At 40.0% G+C, this 26,776-nt stretch overlaps 1 protein-coding gene across 3 annotated transcripts in view; it reads right to left on the reverse strand.

Annotated features, from left to right (window-relative positions):
• grid2 (glutamate receptor, ionotropic, delta 2) overlaps positions 1-26,776 on the reverse strand; it is a 614,241-nt gene that overhangs the window by 130,764 nt on the left and 456,701 nt on the right. For all 3 annotated transcript variants that reach the window (XR_004895179.1, XM_031309308.2, XM_031309309.2), the window contains exon 9: positions 5,024-5,125. Coding sequence is in view for 2 of the 3 variants with exons in the window: in XM_031309308.2 (XP_031165168.1) it covers positions 5,024-5,125 (102 nt within the window). In the remaining variant the exon portion in view is untranslated. The remainder of the gene's footprint in view (positions 1-5,023; positions 5,126-26,776) is intronic.

Below are 26,776 nucleotides of genomic sequence, written 5' to 3' on the forward strand. Positions count from 1 at the left end.
CAAAGTATTGGCATTTGAAGAGTCCTTAAAAGGAATGCTGAGCATTATAGTGTCATGTGGTGATTTGTAACAGCGAGCATATTCTCTGCGGATTTGTCTGTGAAATTGGTGTAAAATGTATTTTGAAAAGCCCTGCCAGTCTCTGCAGAAGGTTAGATTTCATATTGTTATAAACATGAATTTTCCCTCAGCCTTTGTTTGATTAAAGTGCCCATATTATGAAAAAAACACTTTTTCTGGGATTTGGGGTGTTATTTTGTGTCTCTGGTGCTTCCACAGGCATACAAACTTTGAAAAAAAAACATCCATGCTGTTTTGAGTGAGATATGGGTTTCTGAATGTGTCCTGCCTTCAGTCTCCGGGTGAGGTGTTCAAAATCTGCACGGCTTTCTACGTCACTAGCCGAAACGAGGGGCCTAGGGGGCTAACCGTTAGCATGCTAGCTCGTTCTCAATGGCAAAACAATGCTACAACACACAAATTCACCCTAATCTACAAAATAAATTGTATAGAACTACTTACATGTCCCTGTTCTGCAGGTATTCCACACAAAGTTGGAAGTGCGTCCTCATTTAGAAGAAGGCTCCCGGCTAATCCTGCCTTGTACAGGCCGAAGTTGCACAAACAGCTAGCTAGCTCATGTAAACCTTACCTAGCTACTGGGCATGTGCGACTGACAACAAAGACGTTACAGAAGTTGAGAGGTCTCACTCTGTAGCTAAAACAGAGACCTGACACAGGGTGAAAAGAGGAGCTGCAGCAATGTGCAGTACAACAAAAATATGGTGTTTTTTGAAAATTAAACCATGTAAACCTATTCTGATACAATCTCAAATTACAATTATGAACCTGAAAATGAGCATAATATGGCCACTTTAAGATGGAGGCCATGGACACTTTGTGACTTGTGATTAATATAGATGGTGCACCATAGATTTTTCTCTTCCTCCTTCTTCCAACAAATCAACAGGTCCAACATAGTATTAAAGCTGCAAGCAGCGATGGACGGGCCCTCGCTCCTCTGCGCGCGTCGGGGTCACCGGCGGTCGCCGCTCCTTGCGACCGTGCATTTGCGCGGCACTCAGACACCGCAAATCATCACCAATGAAAAGGGAACTCCCTGCTGCGTTCAATGATACCTCACACAAGACTCTACCTTAGATGGTTCAAATGTTATGAAAGGGGGCGTGGCTTAAGCATAGGGGGCGGGCCAAACCATCACCAATGAAGAAGCAACTCTCTGCTGAGTTCAATGACACCTCACACAAGACTCTTCCTTAAATGGGTCACCAGTTATAAAAAGGGGCGTGGCTAAATTATAGGGGCCGGGTCAACCCATCACCAATTAAAAAGGAAGTCTCTGCTGAGTTCAATGATACCTCACACAAGGGTCTACCTTAATCGGTTCAAATGTTATGAAAGGGGGCATGGCTTAAGCATAGGGGTCGGGGCAAAACATCACCAATGAAGAAGGAACTCTCTGCTGAGTTCACTGATACCTCACACAATGGTCAACCTTAAATCGTTCAAATGTTATGAAAGGGGGCGTGGCTTAAGCATTGGGGGCGGGCCAAACCATCACCAATGAAGAAGGAACTCTCTGCTGATTTCATTGATACCTCACACAATGGTCAACCTTAAATCGTTCAAATGTTATGAAAGGGGGTGTGGCTTAAGCATAGGCGGGCCAAACATCACCAATGAAGAAGCAACTCTCTGCTGAGTTCAATGACACCTCACACAAGACCCTACCTTAAACGGTTAAAATGTTATGAAAGGGGGCGTGGCTTAAGCATAGGGGGCGGGCCAAACGATCACCAATGAAGAAGGAACTCTCTGCTGAGTTCAATGACACCTCACACAAGACTCTACCTTAGATGGATCAGCATTCATGAAAGGGGGCGTGGCTTAAGCATAGGGGGCGGGCCAAACCATCACCAATGAAGAAGGAACTCTCTGCTGAGTTCAATGACACCTCACACAAGACTCTACCTTAAACGGTACAAATGTTATGAAAGGGGGCGTGGCCTGAGTAAGTGGGCGTGGTTATATTATAAGGGCCGGCTCATTATCACATGTAGACCACACATTCTAAGTTTCATGTAAATCGGATGATGTTTGTCATATAAGGCGCATTTCCTGTTGCCAGCGGGGGGCGCTATGACCAAAAGTCAAATATGGCCTGTAGGTGTCCTCAGGCCTGGACCCTTGTCAATCGTGAGAATTTTCGGGCAGATACGACAACGTACACTCAAGTTACAACAATTTATTTGTTCAACGCTCAACACTCAAAATGGCCGCCACGCCACGCCCACACCGTCAGACGAAAAGTTTTTCTTTTAATAACTTTTCATCTTTAAGGTGTTGGGATGATAGAGACAAAGTTTGAAGTACATTGGATGAAATCTCTAGGAGGAGTTCGTTAAAGTATAGCACCTTGACTTTTAGGCCTACTTCCTGTTGCCATTAGGGGGCGCTATGACTTTAAGTAAATATCGGCCTTTATTTGTCCTCAGGGTTGGACTCTTATGAATCCTGAAAAGTTTCGAGCCAATCGGACAATGTACACTCGAGTTACACCCACTTCCTGTTTCGGCGGCGAAACGCACAAAATGGCCGCCCCGCCACGGCCATGCCCTATGACGAAAAGCTTTTCTTTTAACAACTTTTCATCTTTAATGTCTTAAGATGGCACAGACCAAATTTGAAGTTGATCGGATGAAATCTCTAGGAGTACGACATGTGGAAATGGCCAAAATCGCACTAATTTCGAACTTTGAAATCAAAATGGCGGACTTCCTGTTGGGCTTAGGGTATGGCTTCAATGACGTTTTTTGTACATCTTGACATGATACATATGTGTACCAAGTTTCGTGAGTCTACGTTAAACGCACTGCAGGGGCTCAATTTTTTTAACATTGTAGGGGGTGCTAGCGAGCCATTTTTGTGCGCCTATTCCCGAAACCCTTAAAATACGTAAATGTTCACCAGACTTGATGCGACCGCCAAATTTGGTGAGTTTTTGAATATGTTAAGCCCCTCAAAAAGCCAATTCATTTGCCGGGAAAATAATAATTCCTTCAGTTTCAATAGGGCCTTCGCCGCTATCGGCGCTCGGGCCCTAAATATCAACTGGTACAAACTGTGGTGGTTGTAGGTTTGGCATAGAGGTTAAGACAGCGACCACGAACAGCAATGTCTCCGGGCGGGGACCTTTGTTGCATTTCTCTCTCCCTCGTTTTCTGTCATCTCTCTATTCTTAATGTCTAATAATGTCTATACCCCTTAACATCATTCAATGTCTGAAACTATTGAATGGAACCATATCAATCATCATTGATTTTCATTATCAATCACTCCCAATCATCACAACACTTAGAATTTTAATACAAATTTGTCTGTAATTCAAGATGGTGCTACTGTGTGCCTTATCCTCTTCCAAAATAAAAATGTATGGTTGATTTGGGGAACACCCTGAGTGCTCTTTCATTATCTCCAGAAATGTGAAAAAGGGACATCTTCTGCCTTTGGCTGCATATTTGGGCTGCAGTATAAATTTACAGTTTGCTACCCATAAATGTGGAGTAGAACCAAAGAAATGGGGCTTCACCCTCAAAAAATTAAGGAGCATAGAGTATTATGAATGAATAGGCAAAAGATGAAAACTGTGTTACATCTAAAGAAAATAAACTTCCTGTCTAGAACACATCATTTTAATGTAACCGTTTAAAAGCTTCAAATTTAATTCCCATTTGCAAAATATCAATTTGGGTCACACTTGTGACCAGAATGTACAATCTACTAAATCCTGAACACACAATTATAGTGATGTAGCTATTCCTTTGTAACATTCATTTAATAATCAATATAGTCCCAGCCAATCAATAGCATTGATTTAGAGGAATTGGCCCTAACAGTGGTATGATCTCATCACCAATTAACTAATTGATAACTATTCAACAGTCTGGATGATAGAATACAACAAACACATCCTATAATTGCTTATTAATGTTAATTAATGTTTGTGCATGTGTACGCTTAAACACAAACAGCACAATGAGGATTTACCCTCCAACGATTCTTACGTAAAAAGAAAACAGTTCATCTGGGCAAGACCCTGGCCATTTCTATCTATTTCTGTCTTTAGGTCCTCATGAGGCATCAGCCATCTCGGGTAACACACACACATATCTACACAACCAGAGGTACAGAACATGACAAAAAATGTGCACATACAGTAATAAACTGGCACATCCGCTACACCTATAGAAGCCACCCCACACCTATGATGGGAAAAGGGTGACATTCAAAACACAATCCATATTCTTTTTTTCCTTTAAGGATGATGAAAATCAAAGACTGAAACATTTTTGAGAAAAAAAAGGATAGCCACAAAGATGTCTAGCATTATCTCTTTCTTCTCTGCTTCTCACTTCAAAGACGGGATATGAAGAATTTACAGCAGTGAATCTTTAAAGCACTCATGGGATGTACTCAAATCGATGCTGCAGGCGAAACAGAAAGAGCTGGAGTCTTGCTGTCATCAAGACTCCAACGGTTTTTCATCAAGCTGTCAAATGTCAAAATGGAAGCTAATGAAATGATGATAGTTTGGTCTGTTTGTAAGCTCATCTTGTTACATTTTCTTTGTGTTTTGCCTTGTCTGACTTCTCGCTTTCCTCCCAACACTTTGTCTCATAAATGTTTGTCTGCCATTTTCCTTCCCTCACACAAGCTCTCAGCCTGTCGCCGTACATCTCCACAGAGACAGAGTTGAATGATGGGCAGAAAACTAGACAAAAGGACAGATTTACAATAGAGCAAAAGGCTGAAGACTGACATGCCAGCAGTAGTCACAACAATCCGTCTTTGATTCTTCTGAGTGAACAGCAGGGCAATTTTTCAAACAGGGAACAATGTAACAGGTGTTTCTTTTATGTATGGCCAATTGGAAATCACAGAATGATTTTTAAAAAAAGACATGCATTGCACACACACATATGAAAATACAGGTAATACTCACCAGAACAGTGACGACTCGTAACACCACTCCTCTCATGTTATTTTCCAATTTCCTGTCTGTCAGAGTGCCATTCAAGCCATGAACCGGGTCCCACGTTGCCAGCTGCAATGTGCACACAAAGAAACACACACACACACACACACAAAACAGTTAAATTCCCAGAAATAATTGACATCAGATTGGGTTTAGCGAACGATAAACTGTAGAAAAGAAACGAGGCAAATGCACTTTAAGCACACAATATAAAAACAATAAAAGTACATCATTGTGATGTAGACGGAATACTTATTTAACAAAGTCAGAGCAGATGTGAGATGTTAAAACAGTAACAAAGGACAGAAACCAAAAAACACAAATATATACAGTATATATAACTTTATATCCCAATGCCCCCATTTTTGAACACACTCTTCATATACTGTATGCCAAATTATTTTCCTGAACACACCAATGTTTATCCCTGGTGCATTATGCACTGCACATGTGGAAATTATGGTGATTTGGTTTTATTCAAAGGCGCTTTACGAATTAGACCCAGACTTTTATGTCTATCAAATTGCATCATAAACTTCCAGTCTTTTCCCCCGGACAACATTAAGTCCTAAACCACAGTTTCTTCATCTACAGTATGTGCTGCCTTCTGCTGTCAATAAAATATTGTTTTTAGACTACTACAGTAGTCTGTTTTCCCTATAGAGAGAGAGAGAGAGAGAGAGAGAGAGAGAGGTAGTGGGGAAAAAAGAAGTGATTTAGCTTTCTGCTTTTCAAAGACTAACACGCACATCCACACTGTGATACACAAAATCGCACAGCTTGATTTGTACTCAGAAGAAAACACAAACACACCGGAAAAGCCGAGGGCATGCTGCAGAGGGAAATATATATATATATATATAACAAATACAATATCTTGAATTGAACATGGGCTCACATCTCACGTAAAGGTATACTGTATGTAGCCCTGTAGAGGGAAAGGTCTTTAACCTGGTGCAGGCTAGATTCCCTCTGAATCTCCTGTACTGTAGGGCCTTTGGAAAACAGTTTTGACATGCTCCCTACATTAAACCAGCTGTTCATCAATAAGTTTGTGGTGTCTTGTAATCCCATGTGGGATGGGCGAAAATGTGTGGCATGACAGAAAAAAAATATAACTAACTAACTAACTAAAGAGTAAGATCCTTTTTGTTTAACATGAAACAGCGCCGAATTCACCATCACCAAACCCACCAGACTCCATGTAAATAATCAGTACTTTTAGCATTTATAGAGCCAGCATATTTCCACATGTAAACCAAGACGGCTTTTTTGAAGTTTTATTTTTTCCACTTTGAATGAAGTGTGTTTTCTGATGATAAAACACTGATTATCTACATGGAGTGGGTTTGGTGATGGAGATTTTGGGGCTGTTTCATGTTAAACTAAAAGGATCTTACTCTTTAACAAAAAGGTCTATCTCTGTAGGGATCCTTTCCATAATGTTGTCAGACACTTAGAATAATAATCTGAGCCTGTCAGTGGCAAAAACAGAACTTTTAGTGGACGCTAATTGATTAATGGACCAGTTTTAGAGATTGTTGTTCCTATCAGTTTCTCCCTGTAAGGGCCCTTTTCTTTTGCCGCCTTCTTCTCCATTTCTTCTTAATTTTCTCGTAATTTCTCCGTTTAAACGCTGTGATGATAATTCCTCGAGCTGTCTTGTCTTTCCTGCTCCATCTCTGTCGCTCTGACACTGTTGCCCCTGGCAACCCATAGTGTAGGATCCCAAAATGGTGGACGGGCTCAGACACCACCCAAACCATGACGCATGTCCTCATTCTCAATACCATAATGCAGTGCAATATGGATAGACTTCGTCTTAGGTTTAACAACCTATGAAACTAATAATGAACAATATGAAAGAGGTGGATAAACGCACTTTGGAGGTGGGTAAATGCTATTTCCGTCGCGCTCACACACACACACACACACACACACACAGCCCCTCCCCCCGTGCACTCAGCGTCTGTCTCCATGAAAACACTGTCTATGGAGAAGACGGCTGGCGAAATTCACAAGTTCACGAAAGGTGAACACCTTTACACAATCACACATTAAAAAGTGCTATACAAATATCTTAGATTCTGAATACAATGTTGTCAGTGTGTTAATGTTGGAGTCCCGACCCGACTCTTCGCAAACAAGCGATTGTGCCTGCTTTAGAAAGTTAACTAGTCGCAAGTTTGCGGTAAAATGCAGTTGGGTTGTCGAGGTCAAAACACTATATGTAGCAGCTGTGAATCAAATAAACTTATTATAAATAATGTTATGTCATTTTTTTACTCTTACACTGAATGTTTGCTGCTTCAATCCAGATGAGAATTGAAAAGTATTTTCCGCGACTGAAAAAGGCACGTGTTGAGGATGAGGACCAGCCTGAACCGGAGGTATCAGTCTGAAACAGAGCTGAACAGTCCGACCAGTGTAATTAGTTATGTTATTAATTTGTTTACAATATTTTCAGGCTTCAACCAGTGCTGCTGAAGCAGAAAGACAGGGTCAGGGAGAGAAAGAGATAGATTTGTTATGCATTGAAGAAAGAGTAAAAGAGGAGGACAGCATCCAACAGCGTGTCCTCCTCAGTTTTTGATACTTGATTGTATGAAAATAAGTATCTCTCTTCGAGCAACTTCAACTTGAGCTTAAGTCTACTCAACCATAACTGAAAACACCAGTGTTTATATGCAGTGCCTTTAAAAAGGTCACAGCCATTGTCCACCCATCCAGGTGTTTTAAGTTCCTCACCAGACTACTGTATACCTCTGCTCAGGACTGAGTAGGCATACACAGACTGTTTGATTGGCATCTCTCTGGCTCTCCTTTTGGCTTTTTTGGCACCTGTTGGAGCGGGAAATAATACACCTTTGTCATTCTTCTTAGTACATCCAGTCCTGTGACCTCACATAATTCCCAGCATAGCTACGCCCACCTTCAATGTGAGCAGAGGTCTGATCAGGGTGTGCAGGGAGTTTAGCTCCCTAATGTATCCTTATCATTTTTATCATTGTCTTATTCTAATTATCATCACAAAAGTGCTTTGATTTTAGATTTAAAAAAAAGTGAAATTCATTGATGCTCTGCTTGTCTTTCTGCATTTATGTAACTCACACAGATATAGTCAGGCACATTGTATTACATGGCATCCTCGTTTCAGCCTGGGGGGGGAGATGTGGAGCCAGAATCTGAGTCCCACACATTCAAAATCTGTATCCCCTACTATTGTTTTGTTCTCTATTTTATAACATGCAAAAAACAGTGGCATTGGTAATATTTTGTTTTTTTGAAGCTGAGCCAACTAACCTTTATTTCTATAGCACAGGGAAAAAACTATTGCTGTATTATTCTCACTACAATCTCACAGTCAATACAGCCCTTGATCTTAGTGTGTGTGTGTGTGTGTGTGTGTGTGTGTGTGTGTGTGTGTGTGTGTGTGTGTGTGTGTGAATGTGTGTGTACACCCTGCTCTTGACTCACATACTGTATGCTGCCTGTAGCTCTTTCCGGTTTTCTTAGCGTACATTATGTGCAGTGCATGTGTGTGTGCATAATGCAAAAGATAGAAAGGACACACAAACATGAGAGACAGGGCACACATGAGAAGGCAGGTTATAACATAAACAACACTAAGGGAGAGAGAAAGAGAGACAGGGAGAGATGGGGAGCACATAGCAGACAAACAAGACACTGATACGTGCATGGTGTGCAGCAATGATGATAGACATTGTAAAAGGGGAATTTACAGCACAGTAGCTGTTCTAAATGCTTGTAAAAACGTGAGCGTGTAAAATCAATAAAACATTAGTGGTGCAGCCAAATGCCCCAAGAGAGGCCTATAGCACAGGGGGGCTTCTACTTTATATTCATACCTGAACACACCTGCAGGGAATAACTCCAGCCATGTATGCACAGTACACAAAACATACAAACACCGGTTAGAGCTGATACAGGCACATGTGCGCACACATGCTAAACGAGAGAAGAGAGAGAAAAACATACAGCAGTATGCATGCACACAATAGTGCATACAACTCAAAAGGTTTATCAGCATCAATTGTCTACTCATGGAGCCGCCAAGTTGAATTACACTACATGACTCTGACAGGTGTGGATCTGAACACTGGCATGGTGTTGATTGTCACAACTATACTGCGACATACAGTAAGCGCACCTGGAATTCTCCTGTTAGCACAGAGGCCCCCTCACACACTCACACAAACGCATCGACTTCAGCTCAGCATTCAATAGGCATCAAGACTTCCCTCTGCAACTAAATACTGGACTTCCTATTAACACCACAACCACACCTCCACCGGTGTCCCACAGGGCTGTGTGCTGATTCTTCTCCTCTACTCCCTCTTTACCCGAGACTGTAGGGCCACATGGTTCCAACACCAAGTGCAGAACACAACAGTGGTTGGCCTCATCAATGATGGTGATGAGTCCGTCTACTAGGAGGTGGAGGTTCGAGACCTGGGAGGTTCAACACCTGGCAGCGTGGTGTGCTGACAACAACCTGGCTCTCAACACCAAGAACACCAAGGAGCTCATCGTGGACTTCAGCACAGACTGCATACCACTGCTATATTGTAACATTACTTGTGAAACGGATATATAGACGGTTTTCACGACTTGGCATGGCTCTTGTACTTGGCTACACCTTGACTATCACAATGATATCATACAGTTAAGCATCCAGGTTACCGCCCAGAACGTGACGTCAGTGAAAACCCTCTATAGTGCATAAACCTATTCATATCATACATTTCAAGAGTCAAATGATTACCTGAAAGCTAATAAATAACGGAGAGATTACCTGGAGGCCAAAAGAGCAGCCCATGTTAACTACAGCATTCGAGCAGGTGAAATCCCCGCGGACACCGGACAGCATAGCTTACCGGCTAATAGCATGCAGCTAAAGACACAGGGTAAAGTTAGCTTACCGGTAGCCTGCAGCTTGACTATAGACTTCAACAGTCCCGCCCACAGCCGACTCCGGAAGTAAAAATCCCATTGATTTTCTCCATAAGGATTTAGAATATCAGTCATAATGTCTAAACCATCCGAGGTAGACTGACCCCAAGCTACGTGGTTGTGAAACGAAGGTTTCTGCTCCTGTAGAAGCTAGAAGTCCGTATTAAATCAACCTTGTTTTAAGAAAAACATGTTTTATCCGTGATTTAATGGAGAAAAACTACAATACCCACAATCCTAAGCGTGACAGCAACGTCTGTGAGTTGTCCAACTCGTTGTTACCATAAAAACGTTTACCGTACCCGCGAAACCATGAACGGCTAGAGCGAGCTTCTACCATTAAAGTCTATGATAGTTTCTGTACACGGTCTTGTACCTTTGCCTTTTTTTTTGCCGTTTTTTAAAATGTTTTTTTGCGCCGAATCAAATGTGTTATGCTCACTATTCATATTGGAGCTGGTTGGCTTGGTTCCAGACTTAAAACTCTATATATAAGCAATTTTCGAAATGTCAATGAAACAATTGAATGGGGAAAAACACTTCCGGAGACAGAGCCGAAAAAATGTGGGCGGTCACAGTTGAGCTCTATTCCAGACACCATGACGGAGAAACAACAGAAAATACTCCTGCTTCCCTGAAGTCACCGTGAGTGACTTATGTAAACTAACTACGAAGCATGTGGGCTCCTGCGGGACTCTATCTATGGTGCCTTCAGGTGCCCTCGCTAATGGTGGGGATTTCTGCCCATTCACAGTTAGTGTGATGAACATGATTCAATATTTTTTTATAATGAGATGTATTTGTTTACCTGGCGCAAACGAAAACAACAAACATCAGCATCTGTATCGACATCGGCCAAATGAAAATTCTACACATCGGTATCGGCTGACAAATTTGCAGTCGGTGCATCCTTAGTCTTAGCATATTCATACGCACTGTTACTATTCATACTGCTCATGTACTGTATACGGTATATCTAGTGTAATCATACCCCTACTGTTTATTCCACATTGTATTTATTCTATTTTATTTTGTAAAATATGTACATTAGTCTGCAATTAAGATGCTGAACTGCATTGTGTTGCTTTAGTACCTGTACTCTATGCAGTGACAATAAAGTTTAATCTAATCTAATCTAAGCACACCAGCACACAAAATTAAGTCACACATGCAGGAACATGGGTGCAACACAAGTACACATACAACATGCCTGTGTTGTCATTCAGTAACAGGAAAGATACAATGTGAAATGAACACTGAGGCTGGCATCTAAACCAATGAAAAGTTTCCAGTACTGTACACACATAATGCGTTAATTAAACCAAAGAAAAACAGTATATCTTACAGATCAGTTTAGTTTGGTGACAGAGAAACAGTAGTGATACCAGACATCTTGAGTGGGACTGGGGGAAGTGTTTTTAATGAAAAGTGAAAAAAGGGGTAGATAAATAAAGAAGGCAAATTGAATTGTTGTGGTAGAGCAGTGTGTGCCCCCTATTAGCCTATTCAGCTGTTACTTCCTGAAATCTTGACCCTTATCTTTTAATAGTGAGGCTTATTTGTGGCAAAGCCCAGTGGAAAAAAGTAATGAACAGTGAAATGTACAGTTGTCAGTAAGTGAATAGCAAAGTGATTAGCAAACACACCTGCCGAAGCACACTGTATTCCAGCTGTATGGCTCAGGGACTCAACCTTTATATTTACTTGTAAAGTCAGTGGGAATGTACACGGATAAAATATACAGATAATCAATCAATTATTTATTCATCAGTTGTTCCTGTACTGTTTCTGGAAGACAAGAATTGCCTTCAGCTGTCATTTAACCCTTAAGCAAGGCACTTAATATTGATTCCTCTTGATTGTGTTAATTAAACAAGAGTTCCTGACTACTTTGAAAACGATGTTGGGCTCTAATGCCTGTTGCTCCAGCTATCAGTCAATAAAAAAACATTGGTTTTAGCTTTTGTTGAGGTCCTACATCCCTTAGCCACAATGTTCAAAGTTAAGACTGCACTTTGTGACTGTGAAAAGACAATATTAAGAATATTAAAGCAATCAACATTCTGCAATAGCCTGTAATGAAAGTAGTCTCTGCTGCATTTCCCACAGTGTTTAAACATAAGTCAATAGGATTAGGAGAAACACATCAATCAACATTGTCAAGCACAACAGTAATCACAGAGCATCAATCAGGGGCAGGCTGGATTTGTTTGCCACTGTATAGCATACACTCAGTCATTCAGACACATGCAAACACATGAAATGCCCACACATTATGTATCAAAGGCAAATCTAATTTTACTCTCCCACTCTCACTTTGGATTGACCATGATACATTGTGGATTCTGAATTGTATGATTAAATGATGACTAAATGAGTCATTGCCAGCCACTGAGATTTGAGTTTTTTTAAAGGCCCAATTTCTGGAGGTGAGGAAGATGAGTGTTATCATCCATTTTATTTGTCAATATAGACACATAGGTTCACCAGCCATACTAATGACAATTATCATCTAGCATTTTCATATATTACCTCTTCAATGAATGTTGCTTTTGGATCTCTGCTTTAATTAACCACTTCATTAATTCCTCTTAGAAAATATTACTTTTATATTTCAAGTCTGAATAAAAAATGTTCAAGTCTGAATAAATTGAAAGAACCTCTCTGCAATACTACAACACAATTGGCTATGCTACATTATCTGAATACCAAGATTTCCACTCTATATTTATATTGTTTTGACTTCCATATAACAGGAGAGTGTGAAAGTATCCTTGTGTGTGTGTGTGTGTGTGTGTGTGTGTGTGTGTGTGTGTGTGTGTGTGCGTGTGCGTGTGCGTGTGTGTGTGTGTGTGTGTGTGTGTGTGTGTGTGTGCACGCGCGCGCGGGTGGACGACCACATGTGAGTCAGGACCTAAAATGGCAGCCTGGCTATCAGAGTGGCCCACTGCCTCAGCTTATCTCCACAGCTCCAGATAAGGGCTCATTTCCCCCTGACAGTATGAAATTAATGTGCTTTTGTGGGGGGGGAGTGAATGACCCACTGTACCTAGACTGTTACCATGAAGACTGAGGCTTCAAAACACTGCCATTAGCATCCCACAATGCTTTTCCTCCTATTTATCTGGCACTATCTCTATTCTCTTTTCTTTGCTTCCCTCTGTTGCTCATTTACTGCTCTCTGTTGAGTCTTTATTTTTGCATTGGACAAAAGTGCATTCTTTCTCCCTGTTTCTGTAACGGTCTCTCATCTTAACACTTTTCTGACACACATTCTCTTATGTGTGAATTCACCCAGCACAAACATAGAGTTCTAAGCAAACTTCTAGGACCTATTGGCCTAATAATCAGATTCATATTGTAGAGCAATGACAACCCTTAAATGTAATTTTGCTATTCTAAAGCCAGCTACCTAGCAAGCAATAAAGTAAGGCTCTACAGCAACAATGATAAGTTATTCTGTCATATGGTTGATATGTTGTTACCCTGGGAACCAGACAAATCTGCGAGCTCATATGTTATTTGCCCTGGCAGATACGTCTGGTCCCTTTAGAGAGATTTCCAGGTGGGCCAATCACAACCATTTATCTCATATGTTACGTGTTTGAGACGATGACTAACAACTTGCTGAGCCTTCATGCTTTACGCAAAAAAGGTGATGAGGTCGTTCTTGGCTCGTGCCCCCCTTGGGCTGGGAACACTACGGCAGTGATTCCCAAACTTATTATGCAGGGACCAACTTTTGTAGATACAAATATTTTCAAGTTTGTTTACATTTGTCTGTCACTTAGAATATTGTCATAGGCTAATATCACTCCAAACATTTTTTTATGTAGTAAATAGGGTTGGGTACCGAAACGCGGTGCCAATAGGGCACCGGTTCCGACCTAAACGGTAGTAACGAGACCGAATAAGAACGAAAATTTCTGTGCCTTATTTCGGTGCCTGACTTTACACTACACTCAACAGCAGGTAACGTTAGCCTACCTTTAGCTAGCAGCTGGATTAAACACGGTTAAAATGCTGACAGCTAACGTTAAACAGTGTAAAGTGTGACTGTATTTCAACCAAGGTTATAATCGTTAACGAAAATGAACGAAATAACGAAAACTAGGTGGGAAAAAACATTGTCATTAACTGAAATAAAAATAAAAACGAGGCATTACAAAAAAACGATAACTAAACTAAAACTGTAATGTCTGTTTGCAAAACTAACTAAAATAAAATAAAATTATCGAGTAAATGTCCTTAGTTTTCGTCTTTGTCGATCTTTCATAGAGCAAATAACGTTATATCTCTCCGACCATGACATTTCCCGTAGACATGTATAGTTTCCGACTGGGAATCCAGAAATTCCACGTCAAATTGAACACAACATGTCCGTGGCTCCGTGCCTCTCGCCTGGCATCATAGCGCTACCGAAAGTCGGAAGAAAGCGGCACTTTTTTAATTATGACTGTGTCAGATAAAAGCGCCTTGCAGTGGAAGGTGGTAAAATATGTGGACAATTTATTACAGGGAAAAATCACACAAATTTGAAAGTACATTTGAGAAGCGCACACAAGCTAGGAGGCTAACCTAGCTTACCTTAACAAGGTAAAGGAGAAAGCAAAGCCCCCTTTCCCTGAAACAGAAGCTAACCCCGGTAATGTTACGGGCATGGATGTATGGGTACAGGGTATTGATGTATGGATACAGGGCATGGATGTATGGATACAGGACTGAGACAACAGCAGGAGAGAGAACACTACAGGAGGGCTTTCACCGGCGACCCGATAGCTGCTGGTTAGTAAATACGCAGGAAAACCAAAAGCGGGAGGAAGCGTGGGTTAATATGTGGATTGATATGTCTACACAACTGTGTGACTCGATTGACTTCTAAAAGTTCGCCACTTTACTCAACCAAAGTTGAAAACACCTGTTCATGTATGTCTTCTTTAGTCTGTTGGCTATTTAGGTTTTTTTCCTGGAACACGTCACTTACACATTTTGCACATACTGCGTCTTGTGTAGACTGTTTACGTATTTATGACCATATGTAGGCTACATTTTATGTACTGGTGTTATTGTTGAATACATTGTGAATACATATTTCTAAAATAAATGATGTTTATGTTGAGTTATTATTACACAATACTTTATCTGATCTTTTTGAATCCCCTGACAATAACCCATATTACAAAAAAACTAAAACTAAGACTAAAACTAATATAAACTAAACTAAAACTAAGCATTTTCAAAAAATACAAACTAAACTAAACTAGCAAACCCGCTTTAAAAACTAATAAAAACTAAACTGAATTTGAAAACAAAAAGTCAAAACGAAATAAAAATAAAAACTAATGAAAAATGCAAAACTATAATAACCTTGATTTCAACACCGGGACGCAACAGTCTGCTCTGCAGCACAGCAGATGCCGACGTCGGAAAAACACAAACGGTGCGTTCACTGAAACTGGTAACCTACAGCCTCGCGGTGCATTCAAAGTTATTGTAAAATACCCTTTACCCATCTGGTGGTTGTTTTTGTCATTCAATAGCAATTTACTGGTGAAATAAGTTATTGTTTATTATAAGTTATAGTTATTACATTACTATTAAATCATTTAATTTTGACCATTTGGCCGTAGTAATAAACAAGTTGTTCTTAAATGTCGCCGACTGTTGTTTAGTACCCTTCTTTTTTTTCTTCTTTTTTCTAACTTTCTTAAAAAGTATCGGCTCAGGCACCGTTTAGGCACCGACACCGTTTTAAAAGTACCGCTTTAGCACCGGTATCGAAAAAAAAAAAAACGATACCCAACCCTAGTAGTAAAACACTTCCCAGTACTCCAAACACAAAACTGTGAGTTGCAATTACAACATCACACTTCACCTGTTGCATTTAGTAGTATTTTGTTTAACTTGTAACTTAGCTAATTAGTAAGGGTTAATTAGCAAGTTAAGCTAATGCTAAGTTAATTAGTTTCATTAGCCATAACAAGACCCAAACAGCCTCTGCAGATTTAGTTTTTTTTTTTTTTTTTTTTTTACAGTTTTCAGCAGTGATGCAGAATGGAAATCTGTGGAATTTAGGGGACTGTTTTTCTGCTTGGGGTGGAGATGTGTTACTATTCTGAATTTTAATACATTTTTTAAATTTGTTTAGAATCTGCCGAAAATCTGTGGAAAATCTGCAGAATTCTGCGTACACAGATCCCATATAAATGAACGTGAATGTTGAATTCAAAGCTGCTCTTATCTTTAGTTTAAAAATTCAAACAGTAGCGTACCACACAGCTATAAGAACCAAGACACATGCTAGATGAACACTACATAGACACACACGTTCATCGGTGCTGGGATAACTGAACCTAAGTTAAAGGACAACAGACAAATGAATTCGACGATAGTGTCCTGCTGATTTGCTCACTCACCTTATCTCATACAAATAAAACTTACATACATTTCCAAACTGTGGCTAACAACCAGTGAGCTACACATTGCCTCCTGCAATGTTTTGGCATACCAACTACTCAGCTACACAAACATACATACATACATACATACATACATACATACACTGCTAAACACAGATTTTGTTGCTTGCTTTACTAAAATACTCAAAGCTATCATATATTGATTTTTTTTTTCTCTCTATCGAAGTCTAAGAGCACCATTTTAAAAATAAAATTAAATTCACTTATAGGCAGTTCCATGAACTAATACCTTCCACTGAAAAAAAAACTCTCCCAAAGCTAGAATCTGATGAATATTAATGTCTGTTAAGCCATCAAGAAATATGCTTGGGTATTAAAATGTGTTTTGCTATCATCATTTGAGCTCCTTTTTAGCAGTCAGTCATTAGAATCCTCTCGACTAATGTGATGGCAATAAAGTGAAAAACAATACAACATGTAGCATTGGCAAACTCTAGCTTTAATGCTTTATGTGGTTCTCAGGGGGAATCAATGTTGAATCTGTAAGAACAAACAGATATTCAAGTAAACAATATGATATAAATACGTGTGGATTTATTCTTGCCACTCCCACTAGCAGCAGATGTTGTCATTTTGCAGAAGTGATAAGTGAGATTTTGTATTATGTCACAGCAAGGCATCATGTTTTTTTATAACGGCTTGATGCTAGCTGAAATTGTTCATTGTTTCCTCAAGTTATTTATTTGCATTAACTTTTTTGCAAAGTTTGCAGCTAGGATTCATGTTTTTTCATACACCTACAACATAACACACATGCTTTAAATTAGTGCTCTTCATTAAGCAAAATAGTCAATAATGCAACTTGTTTTGGTGAAAAGAAGAAACAAATGATGGAGTGATTGGGACAAGAAAATTGAGAGATTATTAGCTCAGGTTCATTAAAGTTGAAACACACACACACAACCACACACTGACTAAAGTGTGTGTATTTCAGCATTATCAGGCCATAGTGACCTGACAAATAGCCAACTATAAATAACGCTGAAAAAAGGGGATATACTTTAGTCACCTTACCACCTCCAATGTGATTGTGACCAGCTAACACTTACATATACACTTACATATACACAAACAAACACACACACACACACACACACACACACACACACACCTCGGGCACTTCAAGGGATGTGTAATCACACACATTGAAAAGTAATTGGACCAATGACCGATGCTGTGTGGGGGCCAGAGGAGTCATTTACTGTTACAACAAACTCTTTCACTCTACAGAACTCACCCACCCATCCCACACACACACTTGATGAACACAAACCACTCATTTATGAACACACAGTCAAACAGCATACTGTAGTTATCCTGTAGCCTAAAAGGACTCTTACAATCACTGAATGTTGTTTGACGCTTCATCAATCTCTCACTTTCGCTCCCTGTGGCAAACACATCCAAGCACACTATGCAGCAAACAGTTTTGGTCTGAATGTTACATACAGTACATGACTCATAGCAATTTAAAACACAATCGATAGCAGGTGACATTTTGAAGCAATAGAGCAGGGAACAGTGTATACAGCACTGAGAGATTAACAGCTGCGACAAAATCAATATGCACAGGAAGTTGTAAAAAGTAAAACTATCAGAAAAGTATGAATAAATGTCAAACATTCTGTCCTACAACGCCTACAATTACTGCTGGTACACAAAAAAGCAACTCCCCTTCCTCTCACCCCACATCATCAGCTCCACCAGTGGAGGGAGAGATTTGATTTTAGGCTTTCTAATGCGGTGTAATATTGAATTGTTAGTGTACACTTGTCTTATCTCTTAGTAGTTTATCTGCTTACTTTTCACCAACAGCTATGAAAATAAAATATGATTTTTTGTATCCCTCCAATCTCAAACTATTTGTTTTCTCTGAGCTAACCTTGTTTCATCTGCCAAACACTGGTGTGTCGCTTCCAGCCTCTGTAGCTCTGTTACAGTCCTTCGGTCGTCTCTGCCAAACACTCATACAGTATGTCTGCCATTGCATTAAAGAGACAGTAGCCGGGCACGAACGCAAACAAGCTTCTAACCAGTTTCACTACTCCTGTCTCTCTCTCTCCCCCCCCCCCTCCTCTTTCTCCCCTGCTTATGAGCAACATGTGTGTTAGTGCAGTCTCCAAACAGCTTGTACACCATGCTTTCCTTCTGTCCTCTCCCCTTTCTTCCTTTCCTTCAATCCCTCTTCCAATTTTTTTCAGCCCACAAAACCCTTGCTTTATCTCTCCCTCTGTGTCTCTGTCCTGACCCTCTCTCTCTGTCTCCATCGTCTAACAGAGGGGGGACAGCTTGTTGCAGCAAGCAGTCCGTGCTGCACTAGTATCAGTGCTCTGCACCACCGGCTGCCTAATCTCCACCATATAGTCTGTGTGCCCATCCACCCTGCTCCCTCTGTGAAAAGTAGTTCCCTTCCAAGTGTACAGGCATTCTATTCTGCTGTATGAATGTGTGTCCACACAGGTCTTCCTCTCTTATCCATATCCACAACTTAAATAATTGCACAAACTCTATTCTCTTAAATCCTGCCCTTTTGACTCACTTGTTTTATATAGATAGTTTTTGTTCTAAATAGTTGGTATGATGAAATTATAAAATATACAAAAGTATGCCCTATTACAATCATTATGTCTTTGATAATGAGACTACTACCTGGAAAGCAATTATATTTGAAAAAGCCATTAGGCAAAGTTCTGCCCAACTGCCTGCTTCCCTAATATAATTGGATTCCAGGAAAACAATTACAAGTGCAAAAGAAATATTGCTGGCAAATTACTGATAAACTGTGTAATATGTAAGCTAATAATGTAAAAGGAAGCATGGTCTATTAAAAAGACCATTTTTTTCATCAGGGTTGCATTATCTCTTCAATGCACTTGGGAAAAAAAATGATTTTTGCAATAAAAAAAAAAATAAAAAAAACATTTTAAAACTCCAAAGAAAAGCTATTGGTGAATGCCCAAAATGATTTTGTCTGTCTCTCTCTTTTACAAACATACACACACACACACACACACACACACACACACACACACACACACACACACACACACACACACACACACACACACACACACACACACACACACACACACACACACACACACTCCAACAACTCCAAACAATTCCAAAACAGATAAACTCCACTGATAATAGTAGAATAGGTATTTAACTACAAATTTTGGGTATATTTCATTGTAATTCTGTCTTTAGGTTTTGCCTCCAGAAAATCACTTTGGGTACCGTTACTGTCATTCAATCATTGAACTGCCTTTTGGAGAAGCTCCACAAGGAGCTAACGTCACATGGAATAATGGATGACAATTTGCTCTTATTGGGCCTTACTTTAGAGTGATCTTCATATTATCCATTTCTGATTTGATTGGTTTATATGAAAGTGATTTGTACTGTGTATATTATGAGGATTTTTATGGTAGGACATGTTTGAACTGTCAAAAGCCTGACTTGTATTTTTGTACGTGCTCCCTGATGTTTGGAGATTGATTTAGCACATTGCAATTAAAAGCTTTGGTTAAAGTAATAGTCAGTTGATCAAGGAAAAAAAAACATTTTCATGTCTTTTCTTTTGGCTTACCAGCATTTACCTTTCAGTTGTGACGGCTCACAAAGATTATATTGGAAATCAAAACATTCTATAGTAGTAGTATGATTATTCTGCCAGCAAGTACATATATATGTATATCAGTTGCTATGTCTGCTTATTACTACTAAAAGATTGTCAGGCAGCAGGAGAAAGTGACTTGAGATGTTCTCCCTGTGCCCCGACACATCTAGCTGAGACAGCACCTGTCGCCAGGATAAATCTATACAAAATCCTGTCCTTGCAAGACAAGCCCGCTCACAGTAGCTCACCAAAAGATTTCTGGCACCTTCCGTGAACCCTTTAGTGTTCTATGGTAAACCATTAAAATAGATGATTTCTTGATTCTTTGGACCCCTCCTCAGTGGTTTAAGATGGGGTAATCAGTACATTCACCTACTGTACTGTCTGATTGTGAGAAATCAGCATACTTTTGGTTGATGATATCACCTAGCAGAGAAGGCTTTGGTATGTGAGCTGTGTTTGAAGTATGTGGGAACAGCCACACATAAAGCACATTCTAGATTTTGTGGACTGAATTTCAGATTTTCACTTCGAACTAATACTGTCACTTTATGACAAAAATGTATGGCATAACTGAAAAGAAGAACTGAAAGAGGCTTACAAGGCAATTGATTTTTAGAAATAAGTGTTATTCGGCATTGTCAATTAAATTATGTATGTGTGATGTATTGAGGTTTTAAGAATGTGGATTTCTTATCTTATAAAAATAAATCACTGCAGTCCTAGCCACAGTGCAGGGTGTAGCTGTATGAGGAAGGGGGCATACTCATGACTTTAAGCCAGTGTCTAAAATTGGCACTGATGTGTAATGCTAGGTTAAAGGTTTGAATAGGGCCCTTTGTGAATAATGTGATATTTTTCTTATGCACAGCGGTGGTGAGCATATGAGCAGTGAGAGGTGGCAAAAAATAGGAAAGTGGAAAAAACTAACACAAAAGAACAGAGTGAGGTTTGGAGTGTATTAATGGTAGATGTTCTGTTCAGGTCCTGCAGTAATAAACTGTACATTTGATTCTGCTGGATCACTCATACACTATGATTCTCTCTCTCTCTCTCTCTCTCTCTCTCTCTCTCTCTCTCTCTCTCTCTCTCTCTCTCTCTCTCTCTCTCTCTCTCTCTCTCTCTCACACACACACACACACACACACACACACACACACACACAAATACACACACATACAGACATATACACACAGCAGTCTATACAAACCGATCATTACAATAGCAACAACAAGCTCTGTTCTGATTTCCCAGATGAGCTGCAAGCTGTTTTATTGCTTGCTCAAAAGTGTGTGTGTGTGTGTGTGTGTGTGTGTGTGTGTGTGTGTGTGTGTGTGTGTGTGTGTGTGTGTGTGTGTGTGTGTGTGTGTTGTTTGTGATGGTTAGATGGTGTTTTGGTGTATGTATATACAATTCCAATTTCTGCCTTAATGGGCTTTTAAATACCAAACTTCAAATGTGTAAATAACTAAATAATTAAACGGCATTATCATTTAATTCATTGTCTGTCTGCCTGTCTGCTTTTAATTGAAAAAGGCATTGTTTTATCAAGTATAGCCTTAATAAATAATAATCATAAAAAAATGGAGTTACTACTGTAGAACATATTTCAAATCAATTAACCTCTGCGTTGAGATATGTTTGGCAAATGAGAATACATTTGTTTGTGTAAAACTTAGCACTATAATAGAAATGCATTACAAATTAGTGATAAGGTGTTTACATAATTTGTTTGCTTATTTGTTCTCTTCGATGGGAAGTGAGAAAAAGACAGGAGAGAAAGCCAGACAGAAACCAAATGAGAACTGGAGAGCAGACAGAAAAAGTAAGAGAGAGACTTGGAGAGAAACAGGGGTGAAGTCATTTTAAAAAAGATGTTCTCTGTCACTGCTTTCACTCTCCCCATAGGAAAACGAGGGATGAGGTGTCAGACAGCAGAGTGTAATGATGGGGAGATTGATGGAAGACTGCTGAAAGGTTGAGGATCCACTGGGGAATGCAAGTTCGACCTGATAGGGGTTACCTGCAAAGTTCTTCGATAGTGTTAACGGGAGGAAAAGTTCTCAACTTTATTTGTCTGTTGTCTTTTTCTCTTTCTGTTACTCTCTCTTTCCACTTTCTTCCATCATTTATCCATGTCTGCCTGTCAGCCTGGTGTTTGTCAATAATGCAGGCAGGGAGACATATGTCTCTATTTAGGTCTCTCTCCTCTCTTTGCTATCACGCTCAGGGATGCATCGCTACCTTGCTCTAGTGTGGTCGTGTGTATGTGTAGCTCTACCTTTGGTCTGGTAATTGCTGTTGTTTAACAAGACTTCACACACATATAGCTGAAGAAGCATGCAGGCAGAGATTGCGCATGGCTGAAAATGTATGCACCGCACTCATGTACTCCGCCCCCTACCACACCCACGTGCACGCATGCACGCACGCACACACACACACACACACACACACACACACACACACACAAACACACACACAGGCTGACATGAAGATGCATGTACAGATAAAGATGTGCATCCATAAGGACTGTTAAGTGACGTTAAGCACAGCAGGAATATTCTGAGTCATTAAATACCACTGGGTTATAAATTATACATGCACATATGAAGTGAAATATCATAATGGAATGGAATGTAAAATGTGCCTTAGAAATGTGGTTTTAAACCCTCAGAGAGGCAACGTGTACAACATGATTTTACTTTTCTCTGCCAACCTATTTTAATCATAGTAATCTGGAAAAAAAGTGCCATTTAGATGACTAATCCACTAACATGGACAGGTGATTTATATAACATCTTAAAAAGAATTTGAGGAATCCATCTGGCTCACCACTTAAACTTTGTGAATCGCTATCTTAGGGAAGCAGAGCGCCATAATCCTTTTGCAGGTTCTAAATAAAGCTCACTGAAAAACCTTGAGGTAGATTGATTTCTGTTTTATAAGTAAGACTGCACCACCAGGCCAGTTTTACTGTGTTAATGTCTTCTTACTTCTTTTTAATGATCTTCTTTATCATTGTCACTACACCAGGTAATTTTCATTGCTGTTTCAGTTAGACAGAATTTCTGAAATAAATATGATATGATATGATATATTGTGTGACTGTGCCTCTAGGACACACTCCTCAGCTTTAAAATTGCAGTGGATTTGTTGCATGCAATCTCAATACCAACACCTTTTGAGTCCTGCATTTAACTGTAGAAAATGACATCCAGCCAGTCACTCTACGCAACATTGGCGTGTCAGTTAGTCTGACAGCTAGTCAGTTTATTCAGGGCAGTGGACAGTAAGTCAGCTAGCCAGTAAGCTGGTCACTCAGTCAGTCATGAGTGTGACTCAGTTGTTAAAACCTTGACAGGTCTAGCTGACTGCTGGACTTCATGTACGGTACGTCTGAAGAAACGGACACTGACATCTTCGGTCTGTATTTATGTGCGAGTGTCGCAGGTGTGCACAGTTAGGGGCTGTTTTGCAGCCTTTCTGGCAGGAGGATACACTTGGCTGGCACCCTTCACTTCACTTCACTTCACACACACACACACACACACACACACACACACACACACACACACACACACACACACACACACACACACACACACACACACACACACACACACACACACAAACTCCTGTAAGCTGACATTTACCAAGCAGGAAAAAACAACATGCACAGACAAACACAACAGAGATCCAGAGGTTGGAACAGAGAAATAAACCAATAGATGCACAGATGATCGGGGAAATGCAATAACAACTTTCACAGCAGTAGATACATACGCATACATGCACTGAGGGTTGACAAACAAATACTAGGTTAAAGCCACGTGTAATAGCTGTCTTAACATCATAAGGCAGCTAAGAGAAGATAAAGTTTAACTAATGTGGTATAAAAGGGGTAGAGCCATCTTTTCACATCAAAACAGAATTAGAATTAAATTCAGGGCACATAATCTTCTTCTCTTTGTTCTCGCCTATTCCCTGCCTACGGCTTTCCTGCCCAGAAAAACTAATATACATTTTCAGGTGCGCTGCTCTGGGAAGGGCAACTTTTAGCCATTCAGAATGTCAAATGTTGAAGTGGTAAATATTTGAAAAATACTTTCTGTGACACTGATGAAAGTTTTAAATGTGGGATGGGTGTCTTTAATGAAAAACCCTCAAGCACATTTACAATAGAATGACACCAAAGTGGATAACAAACCCCAAAACCTGGCTAAGAAAGCATCATGTTTGAATCACTGAGCTACCTAGGCCCAATTTATAAAGTAGTATCTACTCAGTATTCAGAGTGTACACAAAAATGACGTTATCATGATCCTGAAGACACCCATAAGACAATAATTACAAAATGTATCTCTGTTGTGTTGAGAAAAAGCACTCTATTTCCACTCTTTTGTAAGTTATATCCTCCTTAGGTTTTACATACGCAATTTAAAAAGAGCTTGTTATCATTTAATTTACTACACAGAAAGATGTTCATATTCAGACAGTTTCATAAATTCATGTGAGTGCTGGCTGTACAACCACAATCCATTGTGCAGTTATTGGAGCTTAGGTTTAGCAACACTGTCCTCTAGAAATTACATTTATGTGCTACTAATTTGTTTTGGCAAATATGTTTGAAAATGTAATTGCTACATGGATTATGTTCAATGGCAATGTTTTTTCCACTGAACAAAATAGTATGTTTTTGTACCACATGGAAGTGGCGAAGCAGCTCAGGACTTTGACATCAAAGACTGGGGTTCACATACTGAGTCCCAGGTTAGGGTTAGCCTTCAGTTAAATACAGTAAATACAGACTCTCATGTTTCAAGTCTCTGTTGACTTTTGTCAATATTTAACCAAGACCACAATCTTTTCTTAACCTTAAGTGCTGTGAGGGCCTAAACACAACCTTTTATTGTATTTAAAGAGAGGACATTGCAGGGAAAATTAATGAAATAAATTTTCCAGATATTTTACAGATACTGTATATTCAGTATGACCAAGTATGCGACTTGGCAGTTCATTAAAAACCTTTAATCATTCATAATTTCTAGGAGACAGGGTTGGTTAAGATACCTTTCCCAAAGGCATCCCAGCAGGAGAGCCCCAACAAATGCGTTATCTTTACATTTGTCCTTCACAACCTGCAATGAGTGACCAGCATCAGAGTGAAGTACAGGGAGGCCAGCAGGGGTAAACGGCAGCAATAATAAGTAAGGTAAACACACACAAGGAGAGGGGAGCTAATCCTCTAGCAGGTTAGCTGTTGTGGCAACATGCGGAGTAAGGAGGGAGTTAACTTGAGATGGAGCAGAACAGTGTTTGTGCAGAGTAAGCTTGTGTGTGTACACTGAATGTATGTGTCTATCTGAGTGCTATGTACATACTAAGTGCATTTTCTGTCTCTAAAGTTCTCGTGTGTCCGTGGCTATATAAATATCTTGCATGTGTATGTCTAAGTGGCGTATGGGTGGGTGTGTATTTACACGCTTGTGTATTTGTGATCCACAGAGGCATGCAGTGCTAGGCAGACTCAGGCTGCTGTAATCCGAGGTTTACACGCTGTAATGCTGCTGAAAGCCTGCGGCCTAGCTGGCAGAGAGAAAGAGAGGGAGAGCAAAAGAGAGAGAGAGAGAGAGAGAGAGAGAGAAGTAGGGACATTATGGAGAAGCTATGGGGAGGGCAGTCATAAGAGACAAAAAATTAGACTGATAAATGGAAGGAGAAAAGTATAGATGGAGAAAGGAGAGGGGGAGGGACAGACAAGAAATTACAGTGGGATGGATACATGCAGCAAGAAGCCATTTGGTAAGAGAATGAGTTTGGAGTTGGTAAAATACTATTCATATTAACACTATTAATAATCCTTTTTTCTTTTTTAAATTGTTAGGATTACAAAGGGCTACAAATATGACAAAGACGGTAAAAAATAAATAATGGGAATCAATGTCTGGACTCTTTTTTCCACCCAAATATCCAATATCAAAATACTATTATTATTATTCACTTCCTGACTTTGTCTAATATATTTTTTTATAGATCTGTTGTGAGTATATTGTTGCGACTGCATTGCTGTGCTTTGTTCTTTGCTGTTCCATTTAAAATGAAAAATCACTAACAGAAACAGTGTAAGATCAACAGTTTAAATTATTAATGTCAATGAATTCCTCTGGTGTGTGTGTGTGTGTGTGTGTGTGTGTGTGCTAGCCTAGCCAGATAAGGAACAGTTGAGATTTAATCAAGACTGTTTTTTCTTTAAAGGAGTTCTATTTTCCTGCAGTTTGAGATAGGTTAAGTTGCAAGAGCTACTACAAGTTTACCTGTCTAAACCTTTTGCCAACACTTCATCTGGCGCCTCCCTAGGGAGGTGTTCCAGGCACGTCCAGCTGGGAGGAGACCTCGGGGGAAGACCCAGGACTAGGTGGACAGATTATTTCTCCACACTGGCCTGGGAACTCCCCGGGATCCCCCAGTCAGAGCTGGATAATGAAGTTTAGGGGTTCCTGCTGGAGCTGCAGCCCCCGCGACCCAACCCTGGACAGTGGTTGAAGATGGATGGATGGATGGATGGATGGATGGACTTCATCTGGCAAAGTGTCGGAACAGAAAGACTATTTTTACATTTTTTTGCTGGAAACCTCTATTCTG

This window comes from Sander lucioperca, chromosome 2 (assembly GCF_008315115.2).
Source record: "Sander lucioperca isolate FBNREF2018 chromosome 2, SLUC_FBN_1.2, whole genome shotgun sequence".
NCBI lineage: Eukaryota > Metazoa > Chordata > Actinopteri > Perciformes > Percidae > Sander > Sander lucioperca.